This window comes from Vicugna pacos, chromosome 3 (assembly GCF_048564905.1).
Source record: "Vicugna pacos chromosome 3, VicPac4, whole genome shotgun sequence".
Lineage (NCBI taxonomy): Eukaryota > Metazoa > Chordata > Mammalia > Artiodactyla > Camelidae > Vicugna > Vicugna pacos.
Window position 1 is genome coordinate 23,375,884 of NC_132989.1, and position 20,382 is coordinate 23,396,265.

At 36.7% G+C, this 20,382-nt stretch overlaps 2 protein-coding genes across 6 annotated transcripts in view; one reads left to right on the forward strand and one right to left on the reverse strand.

The window, feature by feature from the left end:
- The window catches only part of SLC23A1 (solute carrier family 23 member 1), a 13,301-nt gene extending 12,639 nt beyond the window's left edge, over positions 1–662 (forward strand). The window contains exon 16 of the mRNA XM_015239512.3: positions 227–662. The gene's annotated coding sequence lies outside the window, so the exon portion shown is untranslated. The remainder of the gene's footprint in view (positions 1–226) is intronic.
- PAIP2 (poly(A) binding protein interacting protein 2) overlaps positions 1–19,079 on the reverse strand; it is a 20,267-nt gene extending 1,188 nt beyond the window's left edge. The window contains exons 1-4 of one of the 5 annotated variants that reach the window (XM_072956813.1): positions 18,619–18,750; positions 17,536–17,685; positions 3,457–3,620; positions 2,077–2,256 (exon numbers count right to left, since the gene is read on the reverse strand). In XM_072956813.1, coding sequence (XP_072812914.1) covers positions 2,077–2,256; positions 3,457–3,594 — 318 coding nt within the window. In that variant the 5' untranslated portion in view covers positions 3,595–3,620; positions 17,536–17,685; positions 18,619–18,750. Of the gene's footprint in view, positions 1–2,076; positions 2,257–3,456; positions 3,621–8,956; positions 8,977–16,653; positions 16,738–17,535; positions 17,686–18,618; positions 18,775–18,916 lie in introns of those variants that run through there. The other 4 variants (XM_072956818.1, XM_006204574.4, XM_072956826.1 and 1 more) reach the window with 4 other exon arrangements.
- Positions 19,080–20,382: the final 1,303 nt, after the last annotated feature.

A 20,382-nucleotide genomic window follows, 5' to 3' on the forward strand; every position in this document is an offset into this window, starting at 1 on the left:
AAAGGAGGAACCAGATATAAGCTATGTATATATTACATCAAATTTTATCAACTTGCTAGATACTTGACTGTCTTTAAACACTTTCATACTATGCAAAAATATTAAACAACTTTTGAAATGATGATTAAAATAGTTGGGGAACTGTTTATGGATTAATTTTACTTTATGATACTCCCTGAAAATACAGAATTGTCTTCCTACAGCTGTTGTATTCTAATTCCCACAGGAAGCATGGTATACAACAGGAAAAGAAAACTACACGGGGAGTCAGAAGACCTAAGTTGGCATCCCAGCTCTGCTGACTAACTTCCCATGTAGGCCTGGATAAGTCACTTTCTCTGGTACTCTGTTTTTGTATCAGTTAAGGAAAGAATGGGTCAGAGCCTCTAAGAGCTTTTAGAGACTTGTACCACCATTACTCTATACTTCCAAATCTTTACTTTCCTAAGCAGACTTGTCACCATAAAGGGAATAGCTGGAAATTTTCCTGTACAACATCTTTGAATGCAAGCTAATAAAGACGGAAAGAAACCAGGATGCATTACAGGGCCTGAAATGTAGGCATGCTGGCAGGCTTTTAGATTGAATCTGAACCCTCTATGTCACTTACTTCAAGACCAAAGCATATTAAACAACATGTTGGAACAATAATTTTACTTTCATAATTTATATACAATCATTTCCTTGGACAGGACATATTCTCCCTTCTCTCAATGGAAATACATTTTAAAAAATAAAAAAAAGGGAAATAAATCTAATTTTTTTAAAAAGTCTGAGGTTTAAACTAAAAAAGAAGCAGTGTTCTTGAATGTACAAATCTTTAGGCAGCTATGAAAGAATAGAAGGAATGAAAGTAATCTCAAACAGACTGAGTGAAACAAACCAGTTTCTAGACAATGGAATTATACTGGGTCCAGCTGAAGTTCTACATTATGCCCAGAAAAGGGTTTCACTCATCAGAGCAACCAGGATTATTTGTGGAGTGACTAATGTAGACATAAGCAAGCATATCCCAACAGACTATGCAGATCACATACCTACTTAGCTGGGTTACTGTCATTTACTGCAACAAAGGCTATATAGCACAATGTAAATTTCAGCATTCTTTATACAGCCTTGAGAAAAATGGTTTACAAATGCCTGATAGGGCAAGGCTGGTGGTATCCTCTGGGAGTGCTTTTTTAAAAATTAACATGCCTAGATGATTGATACCGAAGGCTTGGGATGTTGCTGAGAAACTTGTTTTTAATGCTTCATAGGTAGTTATGATGTACAGCTAGGTTAGGAAATCACCGCACAGTGAATACAAGACAACTACAAAAATTACTTGAGTCTAGGGGTAAATTCCACAGAACCATCTTATAGAAACAACTAGAGATGGTCACTGTGGACAAAAGGTTAACATTCTGACTTTATTTTACCTTAATTTTAGTGAAGGACTCATCAGGTTTTACTCTAGTACTGATGCTTAGTTATCACAGTTCCTGAAAAAACTTTTTACTACAAATATGCCAGCAACAACGAGACACTAAGAATAACTAAAAATGCAAATAGGTTTGTGTTCCTTTTCTGCCAAAAGCTTGTATAAGTCCTTATTAAATCACAGTTCCAAATGGAGTTAGGGTAACTCAATGAAAATCCTGGATCAGGAAAAAAAAACCTCCAAAATTTTACCTTTCTGAAAAAAATTTGCAATTTCACCAAATACTTAAGACAAAATTAAAGAGCAAAACTTTTCCATCGAGCTACTTTTGTATAAACAATCTACATGGACCTACTGTGTACTCCCTTTTGAATTAATGCTTTAAGACATTTACCTATCCTAGGGCAACATAGTTATCAAAACTAAAAGCAGTGGCAAGAAGTCTATTAATAGTCTCAGACTAGTTAAAGAGTGTTGCCAGAAGTCACTCCCTGTCATAACTGAGACCAGGAGCCTCCTGCTTCCATGGTAAGAAGTAGTATAATTTTTAAAGGGGAAGAGATGTAGAACTCTTCTTGAACAGGTAGCTGCTGGCCTTTCCACTTATGAAAAAGATGAGCTAGGTTTTAAAAAGATGAAAAATAACTCTTTACCACAAGATCTTCCAGGGAAGAGCCATCACTGATAACAAGGTCATTAAATTGGTCTTGGATTTGGTCCATAGTTTGTGGGAGATCTCGAGCTGGAATAAACCACTCATGTTCTTCTTCTTCTTCCAGCATTTCTTGGAAACAGCGTTCAATAAATTCTTCTTCCCATAACTCCTCTTCTATCTGGATTTATAATAAATAAAGGATAATTTACAGCATACCTGGTAAAACATCATTGGGAAAGGCTTAAAATACTTTGAACTAAACCTTTTTTTATTTTTGGTGGTGGCAGGAGGTAATTAGGATTTATTTATTCATTCATTCATTTAAATGGAGGTATGGGGATTGAACATCGTAAATGCTAAGCAGGCATTCTTCCACTGAGCTATAGCCTTCCAACCCTGAGCTGAACCATTTAAAAACAGAATGTTGTACTTCCTCCTCTGCTTCTGTGCTAAGTAAAAAAACAAAAACAAAATTAAAAAACCCCACAAACTTTTCTATAAGATCTGGGAAGATCTGTTTGGGTTTTGCTATGTTTTTACTTATCTTAGTAGAATATTCTTTTTTTCCACTGAAGGTGGTGGGGAAGAAGTAACAAAGAAGTGTTCTTATGGAAGGATGCATATCAGAATTACCTACAATACTTCTACAATTATATAAACCCTAAACCCACCTAAAAATGACTACCACACACACACAAAAAATCTTTAGAGGGTAGTCAGGGTATGGGTGAAAAAAAAAAAAAAAAAGCAAAGCAACCAAACTTATTCTCACTGAAATAAGACTAAACTGCTTTACTCTTGAATATCCATCACTGGATATGGTGAAATGAAACTGTCTACTGATTATCAAAGCCAGGATCAGAGAGAAACTAGATAAAAGATGGGAACAGGTGCCAGAAATATGGGAATAAAAGACATCTAACAATGTATGAGAGTTCTCTAAAGAGAACAGTGGTGTCAGATGTTGAAGCTGATCAAAATGATAACCTCTGGTGAAAAACAATGCAATCTGCTCCTGATTCCTCTTGACTTTCACTGTAATAGAACAAACTAGTGTTAAGGTAGTGGTTTCCAAACCTACCTGCTCACTGGAACCATCTGGGAGCTTTTAAAAAAACAAGTTTCCCAGGCTCCACCCTAATCCTCCTGAATTAGAATCTCTGAGGTGGGATCCTGAAAATAGCCTCCTAAAGTTATTTCAATGAACAGTTAAACCTGGTAGTAATCAGCATCCAAATGAAATAGGAGTGCTGGCACATAAATCTATACATAACAGACCAGGTGAAAAACACATTTCAGGAACAAGTACTATTATATTATTTGGAGGGCATGATGTCACTGGCTGCAAAACAAGATGACGTTTATATACAAAACTAACTTGTCTGTTGAATTCCTCTTCATTTTCCATCCACATGTACTCTGCAAATGGATTGTCATCTTCATGAGAATGACCATTAATAATCACATCTTCATTGATGATGCTTGGGCTAGTACTGCTGCGACTTGGATCTTTCATGGTTGGCGTTAGATGTAGTTTTTAACCTTAAAAGAACAACAATACAGTTAATTTAGTCAGTCATTCTTTCAGTTCTTAATGAGCATCCATTATTATCAAACATTATAGTTAGGCATTAGATGCACATGAATAAACTGAGCAACTGGAAAGCTTCATTTTTCTCCTAAATTATTTTAATGTTTAAGAAATAGCTAAGAATAGCTTAGATTCATCTAATGTTTTCTCATAACGGTAAGCAAGGGCAAGCAATTGCTTAAATGGAATCCCCAAACCATCCAATTTTTTTTAAAATTAGGTATCCCATGCTTTATGAAACAAGCATTGTCTGGAAGACTTGAGTCATCAAGTGACTCTATGAAAAGTAAATTATACTTTTAAAAACTGATATTAAGTCGGGGAGGGTACAGCTCAGTAGTAGAGTGTGTGCTTAGCATTTACGAGGTCCTGGGTTCAATCTCCAGTACCTCCGTTAAAAGAAATAAACAAACAAATCTAATTACCCCTCCCCCCCAAAAAAAACCCTGATATTAAAAAGCCCAGAGACTGAAAGTGAAAACTTTTAGTTCCACCTATTAGCTCCTCTGTTGCAAGGTATAGCTCTGGCTCTCTCGATTTCATAGCCATTATCTATTTGCTTTATCTCTGGGTCCATGTTCAGTTCTCCATGTCTGGATTTCCACACTATACAGTGGGTTTTAGGCATTTAATCTCTTTTTATGTGAGTAGCAGTAACATGTAACACAGCAGGTCTGGTTTTTTACACTCTACTCAATAGGTGATAACATATCTAATTGATACATTTCAGGCTAAAAGTCTGAAGTGTAAAGTTTGAGATGCTACTATAGTCTACCGTGGCAGGGGTAGGGGGGAGGTATAGCTCAAGTGTTAGACTGCATGCTTAACACGCATAAGGTCCTGGGTTCAATCCCCAGTACCTCCTCTAATAAACTTAAACATTAACAAATCTAATTACCGCCCCATTCAAAAAAATATTTTAAAAAATGTAATACAATAGTCTACCAACTTATTAACTCTCAAACTGCTAAACAAGGGTTTACATAAACCATGTGTCAACCTGTACATAAATTCAAACATTAGTGTGACTTGTGCCAAAGGAAGGAAACAGCATACCTAATATGAGGATAGAGTTAAAAAAAATTTCAAGCCTTCTCACTCTAAAATTTTCCTAATCAAGCAAAACACTAAAACTAAAACCTCCTACTAAAAGGTTTTTTCCTCTGGTTCAGGGAGAGACTTGCCCTATATGTGTTGCCTAATCCTTTAAATTCATAGGACAGAAGTATAATAAAAATTTATAGCTGTTATGTTTAATATAAACTTAAGTCTCTAAGCTGGGGTAGGGAGGTCCTATGCATTTTCCCCAATACTGAATACTAATGACAACAGTATTATGGTGGTAACACTGTTAATTATTAGGAGGCCCTGAATTAAAAATTACTGAGAACTTCTGCCTTAAGCATTGTTGTCTCAGGCAGACTGAGACTTAAGTGTTAGGGTGTATGTGGGTAGAAAGAAAACATGATTTTGGTTAGGAAAGTGAAACACTGAAAGCAGACAAAAGAGAAAACATTTGATGGATATCTTTGATATTTTTGTTTATCATTAATCTTGGATTAAATAAACTCTCTTATTTTGAAAACAAGTTTTGACTAAAAGAGCAATCAGTTCCTCTAAAGAAAATTACTCATTCTTATATGTATGGCTACCAAATATTTATATGTTCATCTTTAAAGAAATTACATTTTAGCTTAACCTCAAATATTATGAAAAGCAGGGGGTCAATCCTGCTTTGCAACTAGATGGAACTTTGTTTCCTATGCATATGAACGTATCATTAAACTATGTTCAAAGACATTCTAATTATAACAGCCTTTCATTATTATTTCCCCACTACGTATGCTATACCAACTCATTAAATCCTACCTTTCAAAAGACCACAATACAGCAAATAAAAATCATGTTTAGTACAGAGTATAGGATATTCAATATTCAAACATAACTGAATAGTAAAGTAGCAACCATATGTATGAGACAGGTAGTAGAATATTCTATACTTCTAACTTGTCTGTGAATATGGCTGAGGTAATTCAAGTATTATCTATATATAAATGCCATTTGTTTGAAAAGAAAAAAGTCCTTCCCACACATTTCATGAGCATAAGCTTATGTAGAAAACGAAAAATCTGCATCAACAAATTCTACAGTCTGGGAATCCCAAAGGACTCCCTCCTTCCTTGCTTGATGCTGACCAGTAATAAATAAAATATAAACAGTGCTTAGCAAAAAAGGCCCAATCCCTGCATCTGACATGGCTCTAAGTCAGCTTTTTGCCCATTATCACCTCATCAAACAACCTGTGGCTTTGGTATAGATCTGAGTGAAAGTCTATGAAGGATAGTAAATGCAATTTCGTTGTCAAGCAGTATTTGGGAAACTATTCATAACTGAAACCAGTAAGAATCAAATGGAGCCTGAGCACTAATCTTACACCTTACATAGCTGAGGGAACAAATGCTAATCAGATTTTTGTTAGCCAACCAGGTGGAAAGCCAGAGGGGTTAAGGATCATTTACTTTCAAAACACTGAAAGATCTATAATTACTGAGTGCAACATGTTCTAAGGTAAGGTATTGTATCAAATTTTTAACTTTCTTCTATAACCTGTTCTGGATCCTTCTTGGACCACTCTTTATAGTATGTCCTTGTATGTTTTGCTATTTTAAAAAATTGAGTATATTGTTCAAATACCATAAAATTTACAATTTAAGGTGTTTGGCATTTGTCAGAAATGGTTAAAGGCAAATGTAGTAGCCAAAGCCAGCAAAGAATAACAGTTGGCGCAAACAACAGACAAAGCAAAAAGCCTGAGAGGTGAGGCTGGTGAAGGAGATGCTTTGGGAATAAAGGCTTTGAAAAGCTCCTGCATATTCTTGGAAACCTAAAAGGCCATGGGTATGTCCAGTGCTGGTAGCACGCTCAGAGCAAACCCAAGAAGGCCCTACACACTCACTTGCAGGCTCTGCACATATAGAAAATATTAAGAAAGAGTTGTAAACTACCTGAGTGCTGAAGCTGTGCCTTAGCATACACAAAAGTCCATTTGCAAAGACTGGGAGAGTTTTGTTTTTTGCTTATGATTATTTAAGGAAATTTCTTGTAAATAATTAACTGACAACTAAGCTAATGAACAGACACTTCAATGGCCACACACAAAAAAGAATACCAACTTTTATAAAATTAGTTCAGAAAGGTCACTAAACAAATGACAACAAGCAGAGTAACAACCCTGGGGAGAGAGGAGAATCTGATTTGCAGAGCTGCTATGTAACATTCACAATGTCCAGTTTTCAACAAAAATAATGAGGCATGCAAAGAAATAAGAAAGTATGCCGATAAATAGAAAAAAAAGGAAATTAATAGAAACTGTCCCTGAACAATCCCAGACATTAGACAAAGATTTTAAATCAGGCATTTTAAATGTCCAATGAGCCAAAGGAAACCATGTACCACAACCTAAAGGAAATCATAAAAGTCGTATCTCATCAAATAACAAAAGAAATTAAACTAAATAGAAATTTTAGAGCTGAAAAGTACAATAATTGAAAAATTTACTTAAGAGTTTGCAGGAGAGTTGAGCAGGGAAAGAATCAGCAAACTTGTTAAGTCAACTGATATTATTCATTCTGAAGGGTAGAAAGAAAATAATGAAGAAAAACGAACAGAACCTCAGAGACCAGTAGAACACTGTGCAATGTACCAACACATGCATAATGGAGTCCAGGAAGGAGGAAAGTAATGGTTAGAAAGAATATTTCAAGAAATAATGGCCCCAAACTCCTCCAACTTAATGAAATTTATTTATGTTAGTCTGCACATTTTTAATGTTCATATTTGCTTCAAAGCATGCTTATTATGCTTGAAAATCCTAAATTTATTAGAAAATATAATTCAAATCAAAAAAATTTTTCAGCCTTAATCTGGAAGGATTTAAAAAATAATATAGTAATACTAACTCAGAACAAGCAATTTAACATATCTAGTGGTTGTCAGAATACATGTAATAAGATTCCCCTGAACAAAACCCACAAAATAGTAAAATGCTATGTATCATCTTACAGTGTTTTCAATAATCATTTGAAAAATTTTGGATAGTGGATCTTTGTAGTTAGGAAATTTTATTGGAAAAGCAAGCATTAAAGTGAAAGAGATGTATGAAGAAAGTACACCCTACTTTAAAAAAAAAAAGCTAATACAAAATGGACATACAAAACAGATTTTAACTATATGCAAGTTTTTTCCTTTCACTTTTAATCCTACCAAGAGGTAATCAATTTTAACAACTTAGTGTGTGTCCTTTCATATTTCTTTGCTTACAGAAACACTCATAAAGTATATATTGTAACAGAACCATGCTAAATATATTAAATGAAATATCCTTACTATTCAACATGTACAAGTATACTTCACTTTTTAATGGATATAGCACCAATGACTCACCACTCCCCCTTTGATGCACATTTACATTTCCAGTTTTTTCATTATAAACAATCCTGCTTTGATCACCCTTGTACACATCCTTTTCTATTTGTGTTTTCTGTAGGATATTCTCATTAAGTGGGAATAACCAGCTCAAAGGCCATATACACGTGTAACTTAAGACAGATTATTTGCCAAAAATATTGTGGTAATAGACATTCCTATAGTACACTGAGTGCCCCCATTTCTCTGCATCCTCAACAGTTCTCGATATAACCAAAACAGTATCTTACTGATGCAATCAGATAGGCTTAAAAAGAATCTGTTTTCCTCTACAGTCCTGGGATATGCTTATCTTGCTCAGGAATTCTTTTCCTACCTTGCGGTAGGAATACCCTCTCTCAATATTTTCATAATTTATTTTTAATTTTTTTTCTATCTTTGGGGGGAGGAGGTAATTAGGTTTATTTATTGTAATGGAGATTCTGGAGATTGAACCCAGGACCTTGTGCATGCTAAGCATGCACTCTACCACTGAGCTACACTCCTCCCCAACAGCTTCTTTTTTTACTTTTTTTTTTTTTGGTGGAGAATGTGGGTAGCAATCCCACACATCTAAATCTTTAATTTATTTGAGTACTTCTTTGAGTATGATGTGAAGGATCTATATTTTCCCATATGAATACATCACTCATCATTATTTAATGAAAGCCTGTTCCCTGTATTTATAATCAAATTCCCACTTACACTGTTTCTAGATTCTTTGTCCTGTAATTGTGTACTGCATATTGTTTTATCCCCAACTTTTCATTTTGAAGAATTTTAAACTTACAGAAAGTTGTAATAGTACAATGAACACTTGTACCTTTCATCTTGATTCATCAACTGTTAACATTTTGCCACAGGGGGATGGTATAGCTGGGTGGAAGAGTGCATGCTCAGCACGCACAAGGTCCTGGGTTCAATTCCCATCTGCTCCATCAAAAATAAATAAATGTAATTACCTCCCCCTTAAAAAAAAAAGGTTTAAAAAATAAAGTTAAAAAAAAATTTTGCCACAATTGTTTGCACTATACAATTTTTTTTTGCTTAACCATCTGATAAGCTGCAGACATCATGCCCTTTTATCCTTAAATATTTCAGCACAATATCTTACTGTTTTGATTACAGTAGCCTTTAAGTTTAAATACCTAGTAGCACAACTACCTTCCCCATCTTTCTTTGGGAAGGGAAATCTTGCACTTCTACTCTTTATATGAACTTTAGAATCATTTTGTTCATAATTGTCTGGAATTTTATTAAAATTTGCAATTTAATCAGGATCAATATTTTTATATTAAGTCTTTTGGCCAGGAAGATGGTACATCTATTTAGAATTGTTTTAATTCCTTAAAACATAAATGAGTCAGGACTTCTTTTAACCAATACACATGGGCCAGATTATGTGGACAAGGCTTTCCACTGAAAACTAAAAGTGTTGGATAGTACTTTTCCAAAATTGAAGTACAGTCGATTTACAATGTTGCATTAATTTCTAGTGTACAGCATAGTGATTCATTTATACATATATATCTCTTTTCCTTTTTTCTATTGTCATATTTTTTAGACTTTTTAAAATATTTAAAGCAAGAGAATTTAACTTAATTATCCATAATTTGGGTTTACATTTTGCAGGAATGTGTCACAAAAGTTGAATTAAGATGGCAAATTAAAAGGCAAGCTCAAAGACGATTTTTCCATGATCCTCACTGTCCAGGACCTCTGTATCTAAAAGGACCAGAGTTTGAAGGAATGGGGTATATAACACATCTAGATATCCTTGGATTCAGATCTCACTGTACACCCCAGACAGAAGCCTGGCATCAGGAAGTCAACTGACACTAACTCTTTAAGGCTTTGGTGTTGTTAGGAACTAGTCGTGCTGTTCCCCTGCAAAATATAACAGTCCGATTTTTCTTCACTTTCAAAATGCCATTTATTTTCCTCCTCAGTTCCATTCTCCCTTCCACTCTCAGTTCTCTGATCAAATTTGTTTTACTGTTCAGGAATGTAAAGTTCCTCTCTGCTCTTTTTTTCTCACTGCCACCACAGGTAACAAATACACCTACAAACCCTTTTGCACACTCTTTAGCCCTGCTGTCTCCAGAACCTTCTAAGATTTTTCTAAATACAGCCCTTCCCTCGCCTCTTTTAGATATTAAGTGCTTTACATATTTTACTTATATGTAACTGATAAAAGTCCTTAGGAAATTTAATTTCTTTTTTCCCCCATTTTTAAACTGAAGTATACTTGATTTACAATGTTGTATTTGTTTCTGGTGTACAGCATAGTGACTCAGTTTTTAATACATATACAGACAGAAACACATACTCCTTTTCATATTCTTTTTCATTATAGGCTATTACAAGGTACTGAATACAGTTCCCTGTGCTACACAGCAGGACTTTGTTGTTAATCTATTTTATATATAGCAGTATCTACAAATTCTGAACTTCCAATTTATCCCTTCCCACCCACTTTCCCTACAGGCAACCATAAATTTGTTTTTTATGTTGGATGACATATTTTTAAAGAAATACTTAAAAGCACTGAAGTGTTAAACAGAAAGTAAAGAGGGAATTCAGAGAGCAGAGTTGAATTTTTAGACACAAGCTGCCTTTGCATGGAGGGCTTCTGCCTCTTAGGCTTCTTTGCATTGACTCCTTGGATGCATTCATGGGGCAAGAGACCACAGAAATCAAGGTAGAAAATTCAACAGGAGATCTTCCCAACTCTGGGAACCTAAAGGGCTTGTCCACATAATCTAGCACACCAGTATTGGTTAAAAGAAGTCCTAAAGGGTAAGGGCAAACCAGAATCAATCCCTACTCCCCACCAAGCAAACAAAAGGAAAAGGGGGAAGGGAACACAGACACCGTGACTATGGCTGGTCCTCCTAAGGACGGGAGGAACAAATTCTCATCACCAGGGAGGTCCAGAACATCCCAAGTCATCAACTGAGTATAAAGTAGTCCTGAATTAGTAGTGTCCCTAATGCCAGTGCCTGGCAAAAGCAAATATAGAATCCCTTGGAAAGAAGGCATCTTCACAGAGGCCTTAAAGACCTCCGAAAATAATTTTTCAAAGACAATAATGAGTACACAACAAAAGATAACCAAATCCAGAAGGAAAAAACAAGATACAACAAGCAAGAAGGAGTGCAATTTACAGAAAGTATCATCAGACCCATGTGACACAGATGACAAAACAGACGATTACATATCAAGATCCAAAGTATCTTCAGATAATAGCAAAATATGAAAAGTGCATAAGACATTTGGAAAATAGCCAAATAAAACTTCTAAACAGAAATCACAATGTAAACAAAAATGTAATAGATTTGGCAGCAAATCAGATACAACAGAATTGGAAGATTACAGAAAGTATGCAGAAAACACCAAAAAGATATAAAGACAGAAAATACAAAAGTGGGTTTACATTACCCTCAAGATTGAGCTCAGTGACACCACTGAAAATGTTAAAGATAAAATCCAAGATAGGGGGGCATCTTGCCTGATCAGCAGTGTCTGATTTCTGCAGGCAAACGGCTGGAGGATAGCCTCACTCTGTCAGACTACAATATCCAGAAAGAGTCCACCAGCACGTGGTGCTTCATCTGAGATGGCATCATCAAGCCTTCCCTCCGCCAGCTGGCCCAGAAATATAACTGCAACAAGACGGTCTGCTATAAGTGTTATGCTTGCCTGCACCCCCACTGTCAACTGCTGCAAGAAGTGGGGCCACACTAACAATCTGTACCCCAAGAAGGTGAAATAAGTCCCCTCCACTGGCTTCTTCTTTGCCCACTGGGCAGCTTCCACCCAAGCCCCATGGCCCTGGGGCCTCGATAACGTTTCTCTTTCATTGACTAGGAAAAAAGAAAAAAGTGGGTTCAAGTAATAGAGGGCAGAGTGACAACTACCAAGTTCCAGAAGAATAAAAGAAAAAAGGGGCAGAGGTAGGATCTGAATATTCTATATTTGATGGAAGACACCAACCAACATGTTTAAGAAGCCCAAGAATCTCAGAAAGAAGGATAAATAAAAACCAAGATACATTACAAACTGCAAAATATCAAAGAGAATTTTAAAAGCAAAAACAAACAAGACATTATTTAAAAATAAAAAGCAACGAGAAAAACCAGCTGCTTCTCAACAACAATAATGAAAAGCAAAAGACTATGCTGAAAGAAAATAACTGCAAACCCAGACTGCTAGAACCCTGGAAACAAATGAACTAGAAATTTTCCATCTTTATATTTAGGAATAGTTTGAGTAAAAAGAATTATGGGATTACTGAAGATAAATAATTTTAAAATTATAAGGGCTTGGTACTTTTTAAACAAGTATATCATTAACTACCTTTGTTTTTCTTGCTCTGATTGGTCTATTCAGGTTTTCTATCTCTCTGGTTAACTATCATAATTTATATTTCACTAAAATTCCATTTCTCCAAAATTTCAACTGTTCTAAAACTGCACAGAATATAAACGATTCTAATTTCTTCTATTTCATAGCTAACTTAATTAAGCTAACTTAATCTTTTCCTCAATTAGGCCTACCAGGGATTTATTGTAGAAAAAAAAAATTTTAGCTTTGCAATTTGCAGACCAGTGAGTGTAATAAACTCTTCACTTATGAAAAAGAGGCAGATCTGTGTGTGTGTTCAGATTGCAAATGCATAAAATCTCTGGAAAGATATAAAAGAAACTGTGAAGCAAATCGTATCTGGTAAGGGACTTGTACCTAGAATATATAAAGAACTATTACAACTCAACAATAAGAGGACAAATAACCAACTTAAAAATGAACAAAGGACCTGAATAGACAGTTCTCTAAAGGCCAATAAACATGAAAAGATGCTCAACATCATTAACCATCAGGGAAGTGCAAATCAAAACCACAATGAGATACTACTTTGTATTAGAATAGCTCTAATAAAAAAAGACAGATAATAACAAGTATTGGTGAAAATGTGGAGAAACTGGAACCCTCATTTGCTACAAGTGGGAATGTTAAAATGGTGCAGCTGCTTTGTAAAACAGCCTCGCAGTTCCTCTAAAGATTAAACATGGAATTGCCTCATAACCAGCAATTTCACTCCAACGCATACACCCAAGAGAAATGAAAATATGTCTACACAAAAACTTATACAAACATTCATAGCAGTATTCTTAATAGCCAAAAAGTGGACACAACCCAAAGATCCACCAGCTGATAAATGAATACTGAAAACACTATGCTAAGTGAAAGAAGCCAGTCGCAAAGGAACACATACTGCATGGCAGATAAGGGATAGGAGGTTTCTTTCTGGGGCAATGAAAATGTTCTAAAATTGATTCTGGTAATGTATACACAACTTTAAACATACTAAAAACTAATGTATATTTAAATGGGTAAACTGCATGGTTTATGAATTATAGCTCAGTAAGAGCTGCTAAAAACAAACAAAAACCTGAGAACTCTGGTTGTCTACAGGGAAAAGAACTGAGTGGCCACAGATTCTTTTGTGTCTTTTGAGTTTTGAATGCATTACTTATTTACAATTTCATCTTTCATAAACAGACTCCTACTTTTGGTTTTATTTATCTTTTCTACTTATTTTTATTGTATTAATTTTAGTCTTCTCACGTTATTTCCCTTTCCTTTCTACATAATTTCAAGTTGTTGTTTTTCAAGTTGACAAACGTGTTTAACTTTCACTTAAAATTTCATATCTATAAATTTACTCAGAACTTTTAATATACAATAGTTATTAATTTTAGGTAATTATAAATTATTTCATTCATAGTGAGCCAGAGATTATTTGAAAGAATATTCTTTTAATCTCCAAGTGGTTAAGGCTCTTTTGGTTACTTATTGATGCCTGATTTCTAGTTTTACTTTATTATGTTATAAAATGCAGCCAGAAAACCTTTTCATTTGAGAATTTATTACAGTTTTGTTTGAAGACAACTATTAATTTTTACAAAATGTTCCTTGGGCCTAAAGAGAAAAATATGTGATTTCTATTTCTAACATACATAAATGATGTATGTATGTTTGATCTGATTTTTTTTTTTACTTCATCTGTTAAATTCTGAAAGTGATGTACTCAAGTTCTCTAGTATAATAGCTAGATTTCTTGACCCAGTCTGAGAATCTGTCTCATAGAGAAATAACAATTTTGGTAAGTGATGCTTGAAGTTTTGTCTTTCATCATAATTTCATGTTTACTTTTCTTAGTTTCTTTTTACTTTTGATTCCTGTAATGTTTATTTTCCTATTTTAAGCAGATTTTAAAGAAATACTTGATTTACTTTTTCTGTAACTTACAAACTACTGTGGAATCTGTTTGGTTTTTTCCCCCAGTTTAGATATAATTGACATACAGCACTGTGTAAGTTTAAGATATACAGCGTAATGATTTGACATACATCTATTGTGAAATTAAAGCTTATACTTAAAAAAAAAACCAAACCAAAAAAACCCCCCAAAAGACTCCATACACCCACAATCAATTCAAGACATTTAGAATGCTTTTCCTTCTTCAGTAAACTGAAAACAATGCCTGCTCCCAAAGCAAGATCTTTAGAATGAGTTTACTTATCCACTTTCTCTCCCCACCCCATCTCCTGAGTTTGTGGAAACACTTTAGCACTGTTAGATCTATACTATTAGGTTTTCCCTTACAGTGTGTTTAGTTTTAAATAATCATCTTCCCTTGACATCTTTGTTTTGGCTTAATATTTCTTCAAAAGGTTATGGTGGGATATAAATTTCTAAGTTACTTAATGTCTTAAAATGTCTTTTCCTTTCATATCAAGCAGGACAATTTAGACTTCTGTCCTTTCTGTCAATCACCTACAATATTCCAGCTTGCACTTTTGTAGAAAATCAATTTTCTTTCCTTTGTAAATATGCTGTTTAGCTGAGAGCCTAATACCTAAATTCAGAACTTTCACCAGGTTCTGAAAAGGTGAGAGCAGTTTTTTTTTCCTATTAATGCTTCCTGGCACTTTCAATCTACAAAGTCATCTTTAGCTGTTTCTTTCCCCTTCTAAAATGCCTCTTACACATAATAGTTTCCAGCAGTGTCCAAACTTTTGTGGTCTCTACAAAATTTTAAAATATGAAAATCTTTTAAGTTTTAGAAAGTCTCCCTCTTTGTTCATCTCTTAAGAATTCTTATTAATCACTTCATGATGTATTTAAATCAAATCATTATGCTGTATACTTTAAACTTATAGTGCTGTATGTCAATTATATCTCAATAAAACTGGAAGAAAAATTAAATACATTAACTCTAAAAAAAAGACATCTCATTAAAATTCAAACAGAATTCTCTTATGCCTTTCATTAAACTGACTCCATAGATACACTACCTTTTCTTATTCCATTGCACTCTACTTTGAACTACTGTAGACTCCTTAACCTTATTTGTACACATATAGTATACATATAGTGTGTGTATATATATGTATACACACACACACATTTTAGTGTATTAGTTGTCCCTCCAGTAGTTAGTGAGAGAAGATAAAGAAATTTCTGCATCAGCTTTTGTTTTCAATTCAGAAGTCTGTGAGCAGCATTGAAGTTTTTGTTTCAATGTCCAGCAGTATAAAGTAATGATTAAAAGCATGGGCTCTGGAACCAGGCTGCCTTTCTAGCTGTGTGACCATGGGCAAGTTACTTAACCTCTCTGTGTCTCAGGTACTCCATCTGTAAAATGGATAATAATAATGGTACCTAGGCAGAGAATCTGGCACATAATAGTATTATCTATCTTGGTGCTTATTAAACAATAATTAAAGGCTGGTACAGCAAGGTATAAGGTAAAAATAACAGGTTCAAACACTTGGGAGTGAAACAATGTCACAGAAAATTCCCAAAGACTATAATCCTAATCTCAACTGTAGTGTAACCAGGGTGATCAGGGAGAGTAACGATGGCTTGGCGCTGCCTATTATCACTGTTGATAAGAGCTCAAAGCACATCAGAAATGCCACCCTTATTTATAAAAACTGATACAAAAAGAAAGAAGTAAAAGCAATTCAAATAAACCCACACCATCCAATAGCTGGTAGCCATCAGCCACAGGTGGCTATTTAAATTTAAATTAATTTTAATTCAATACAATTGAAGTTTCAGTTCTTCAGTTGCACTTGCTACATTTCAGGTGCTTAATAGACACATGCTTAGTAGCTATCTTATTTTGGATAGCACTGCTCTAAACAAGAAATATAAGAAAAAGGTTGAGCTACTGGAACTGAACTTTAGGTTGTATCATATACCTACCACTAATGTACCTGTGTAACAGGGTGATCCAGATCACAAAGACAGCAACTTTATAATCTTGGACTGGGTTCAAATCCCAGATATGTCACTAACCACCTACAGGACTCTGGATATGCCACTAAATCACAAGCAGCACCCTACAGTAGTTAAGAGGAGTACTCAGATTTGAATTCCAGCTATTAGCTGTGTAACACTGGGCAAGTTACTTCACATCTCTTTTATAATCTTTACAGTAGTACTTACCGCTTAGAGACGGTGAAGATTAAATACTTGTAAAAGCACTTACAATAATGCCTGGCATTACTAAATGCTATAGAAGTATGTGTCTAAAAATAATCTCTCAAGCTTCTATTTTCCCAATTTCAAAATGGGCAAGATAAAACTCGCTCTGCCTATTTCACAGGTTGTTGTAAGTATGAAAGCAGTTTGTGAATTGTACAAATATGTAAAAGCATAAAAGGAAGGTGACAGGACTTTCCACCTTCTTTAATCTCCCACAATGTCCACGAAATTGCTGTGCTAACAGTAGACATTTTATAAATGTTTCTATCTTCACTAAAACTGACGTCATCACTCTCTAGAGTCATAAAGGGGTAAATCTCAATAATGTGCAGAATGCTTATTGAAGGAAAAGCCAACTATAAACTTACTCTGTTCGAAAGCGAGTAGATTACCTACCTCAAAGCCCCTAAGAAGCAATATCCAAGATACTATAATAAAAATTCCAATACCTCAATAAAACTGGAGAACAAGACAAAAAAAGCCCAAGCTCCCTAGCCTTTAACCATTACAGTGAGTCTCCACTGCCTATCTCCCGTCCCTGAAAGATGATTTTTTGGAACATTACCCATCTTCTTGTGATAGACACTTATTTGTGAGAAAAAGTTCTGCTCAAGTTCCCAATTATCAAGAGCATAATAACACGCTACTTTGCCCCAAATACCCTCTCACAAACTGGAAACAGAAGCACAAAACAGCAAACGCTGGGAATCTCATTAAAACTCCTTACAGAGATCCTTATTTGCAAACATAACCTGCCGCTGATGAAATCTCAAAGGCCATTTAATGAAAACGCAAACCAACACCCGCCCAACTGCTCAGATGCAATCTGTGATAAAATCATACCATGAGGTTAAAAGACTAGCCAGCACATGCAAAATGGGAATGTCTTCCACTGAACTAAGTGTCAAAAGCTGTCAGCTGTTAGACCTTCTCCGACGAAATATTGGAAGCCAAGTTCTTTTCAGAGTTTGCGGTTTCTCTGAGGTGATGGGGCTGCAAAATCAGGGAAAACAAGACAAAAGGAAGCAGAAAGAGCCCTTTTTGGAGTTACTAAATACCACCACTTCGGGCTGCTTCAACAAATGTTTTGTACAACAACAAAAAACTTCACCACAGGCCATGTATTTTTGATGATGATTAAGAAGAGTAAGCAGAGTAGTAGAGAATAATTAAAAGTAAGACAGCCAGAATTAAAGTGAATTGGATGGGCCCTTAAAGTTCATCTGGCTGAAAACTGTCCTGGACTAATTCCCAGTACTCCAAAGGCCCTCCTATCTGGAGCATGGAATACAACGTAACTAAAAATATGGGGTAGGGGAAGGTGAAGAAAGTAGAGAAAGGGGATCATCAGAAAGATACAAGACCGAGGACGGTTACAGAACGCTCCTCTAAGACGCTCGTCAGCCCGCCAGTCCCTCCGCCCCTTTCTCTTCCCCAACCCAACCTTCGGGAGCGCGCACGCGCGGCATGTAGGGGCTGCGCGTGGCGACGCGCAGGCGTAAAGTGGGGAGAAACAATGAGCTTTGTTGCCGAGGCGGCAGTGGGGGGCAGGGGAAAAGGGTACCGGAGAGGGGTGAAGAGACTGGGCGGGGGGGGGGGCGGGGGGGCGGAGAGCGAGAAAGTGCTATCCCGGCAACCCTCGCGCGCCACCGAGGACCCGGATAGAGAGCTGCGAGATCCAAATCATAAATAATAATGACAATAAGAAAAAAAGCGACGGCCATTTCTCAGAGAAAAGAGACTAAGTCGGTCCAAGCTCATCCCTCAGACTCGGCTGTAAGAGGCTAGCAACAAAGGGAGCCTTAAGGGCTTGGTGGCTAACAACCCGGGGGACCCTCCAGGCCCCTCAGCCGTCGCCAAGGTGCTGTCCCTCGATCTCCAGGCCGCCGCACCCTTCTCGCTGCTCCGCCCGAGGGAACCCCTCACCCAGTGCACGGCAGCGGGGACGGCAGCCAACGAATCCGGTCGGCCTCCGCGGATCTCCACAGGCAGCGCCGCTACCCCGCTCGACGCGCGCTTCGCCCGCCGCCTCCCTTCTCCAGTCCAAACAAACACCCCAGCCCGGAAGTGACTTCACTTCCGCCGCCGTCGCCGCAGGCCCCGCCTCTCGTTCTGTCAGCGCTGCCCTCCGAGGCCACCAGAGAGCGCGCGCGAGAATAGGCGACTCCAAAGTTCGTCTTCCAGGATGCACATGTGTGCGTGCGCAGCGGTCTTCCCTGCTCACCCTGATGGCCGCTGGGAACACTGGGAGTCCTGCCGTGTTCCCTCAGGAAAACCGGAGTGGGACTGGACCAGTGTCCCCACACCCGCCCATCCTTCAAGAATGATGCGATGCAGTGAGTGTGGGAGCTGGGGACTGAAGGAGACTTTGACAAGATGCAGACGCGGACTCTTTTTAGACCTCAACGGTTACCTCAGACATACTGCCGATAGCACTCACACATACAGACACACACACCAAACGTGATACACAGCGTCACACTACAAGTGACATGCACCAAGTCGTATCCAGAGATCCTGACACAAACAATAAGACAAATTCAGACTTAACTGACCTACAAGCACCTGCACTCATACACGTTCGGGCACACACACACTTTTGAAGCTAGACATTTACACACAGTACAGATTATGACCATGTGGTTCCCAGGCTAAGAGAGGAAATACCCTGTCCTGGGTAAGACAGAAGGATGAGACTTCAGGGTCCAAGAATTTCCTCGTCCATGGTCCTGGATGCGCTGTCCCCCAAACCTTACTATAATCTCTTCTTCCTTGCTTCATCACTGTCCAGTCCCGACACATATTCTTAAATGATGCTAGTAAAGGTACAATGTATAGTTGTGTAAAAAAATTTCTGAATATGTATACATTATATTTGAAAGGGGACAAACCAGTTATTTCTTCTCCCTGGGGAAGTAAAATGAGGGTCTGAGATTTACCTTTTTACTCTTGTAAAACTTGAATCTCTAAAAAAACCTCATATTTTAACACCTGCTGAAACGACATAAGTTTCCTCCATGGTAAATTTTGAATCAGAGAGGGCTCTCTTTAGGGCCATTTCATTCATTTCAAGTTGGCTTTGGGTACCAGTCCAGAGCACCTAAGAAAAAAGTTTGGCAACTATCCTGCCTTCCAGCCACTTTGGCCTATTTACAGATCTGTATCCTAAACTGGGAAGAGTTTGGCCTGACCAAACTACTCTGGGAAGATGGTGCTGCTCTGAGATGGTAACCAGTAAGTAGTCTGTGGAGTATTATTCAAGGAACCTGGAACAAAAACTATTAATGTGAGGCTGGAAGAGGCATTAGCAGGAGAAAAATAAAAATTGGTAGTTTACCTAAATTGCAGTTGACCTTGACAATCCTAGAAGCTGAACTTGTTACTTAGCAACACAAGGCACTTAATTGATTGTACTGAAGTGTTGGAAAATAATCTTTTGATAGGTCTTCTCACTCAAATACTCCACATGTAAGAATTTGCCCAAAGAATCTGGGTATATGTAAAGACACATAGCGATATTTATAGCTGTTATAAACAATCAAGAAACCTAAAAGCCTATCAATAGGGTTCTGGTAAAATGGACTATGGTATAATGGAATAAAACAATTATTTAAAAAGTTAAGATGGTAAGTTTTGTGTATTAAAAACTGGCCTAACTTGAGGGTCAAATTTGTAGAAATAAGCTGTAGA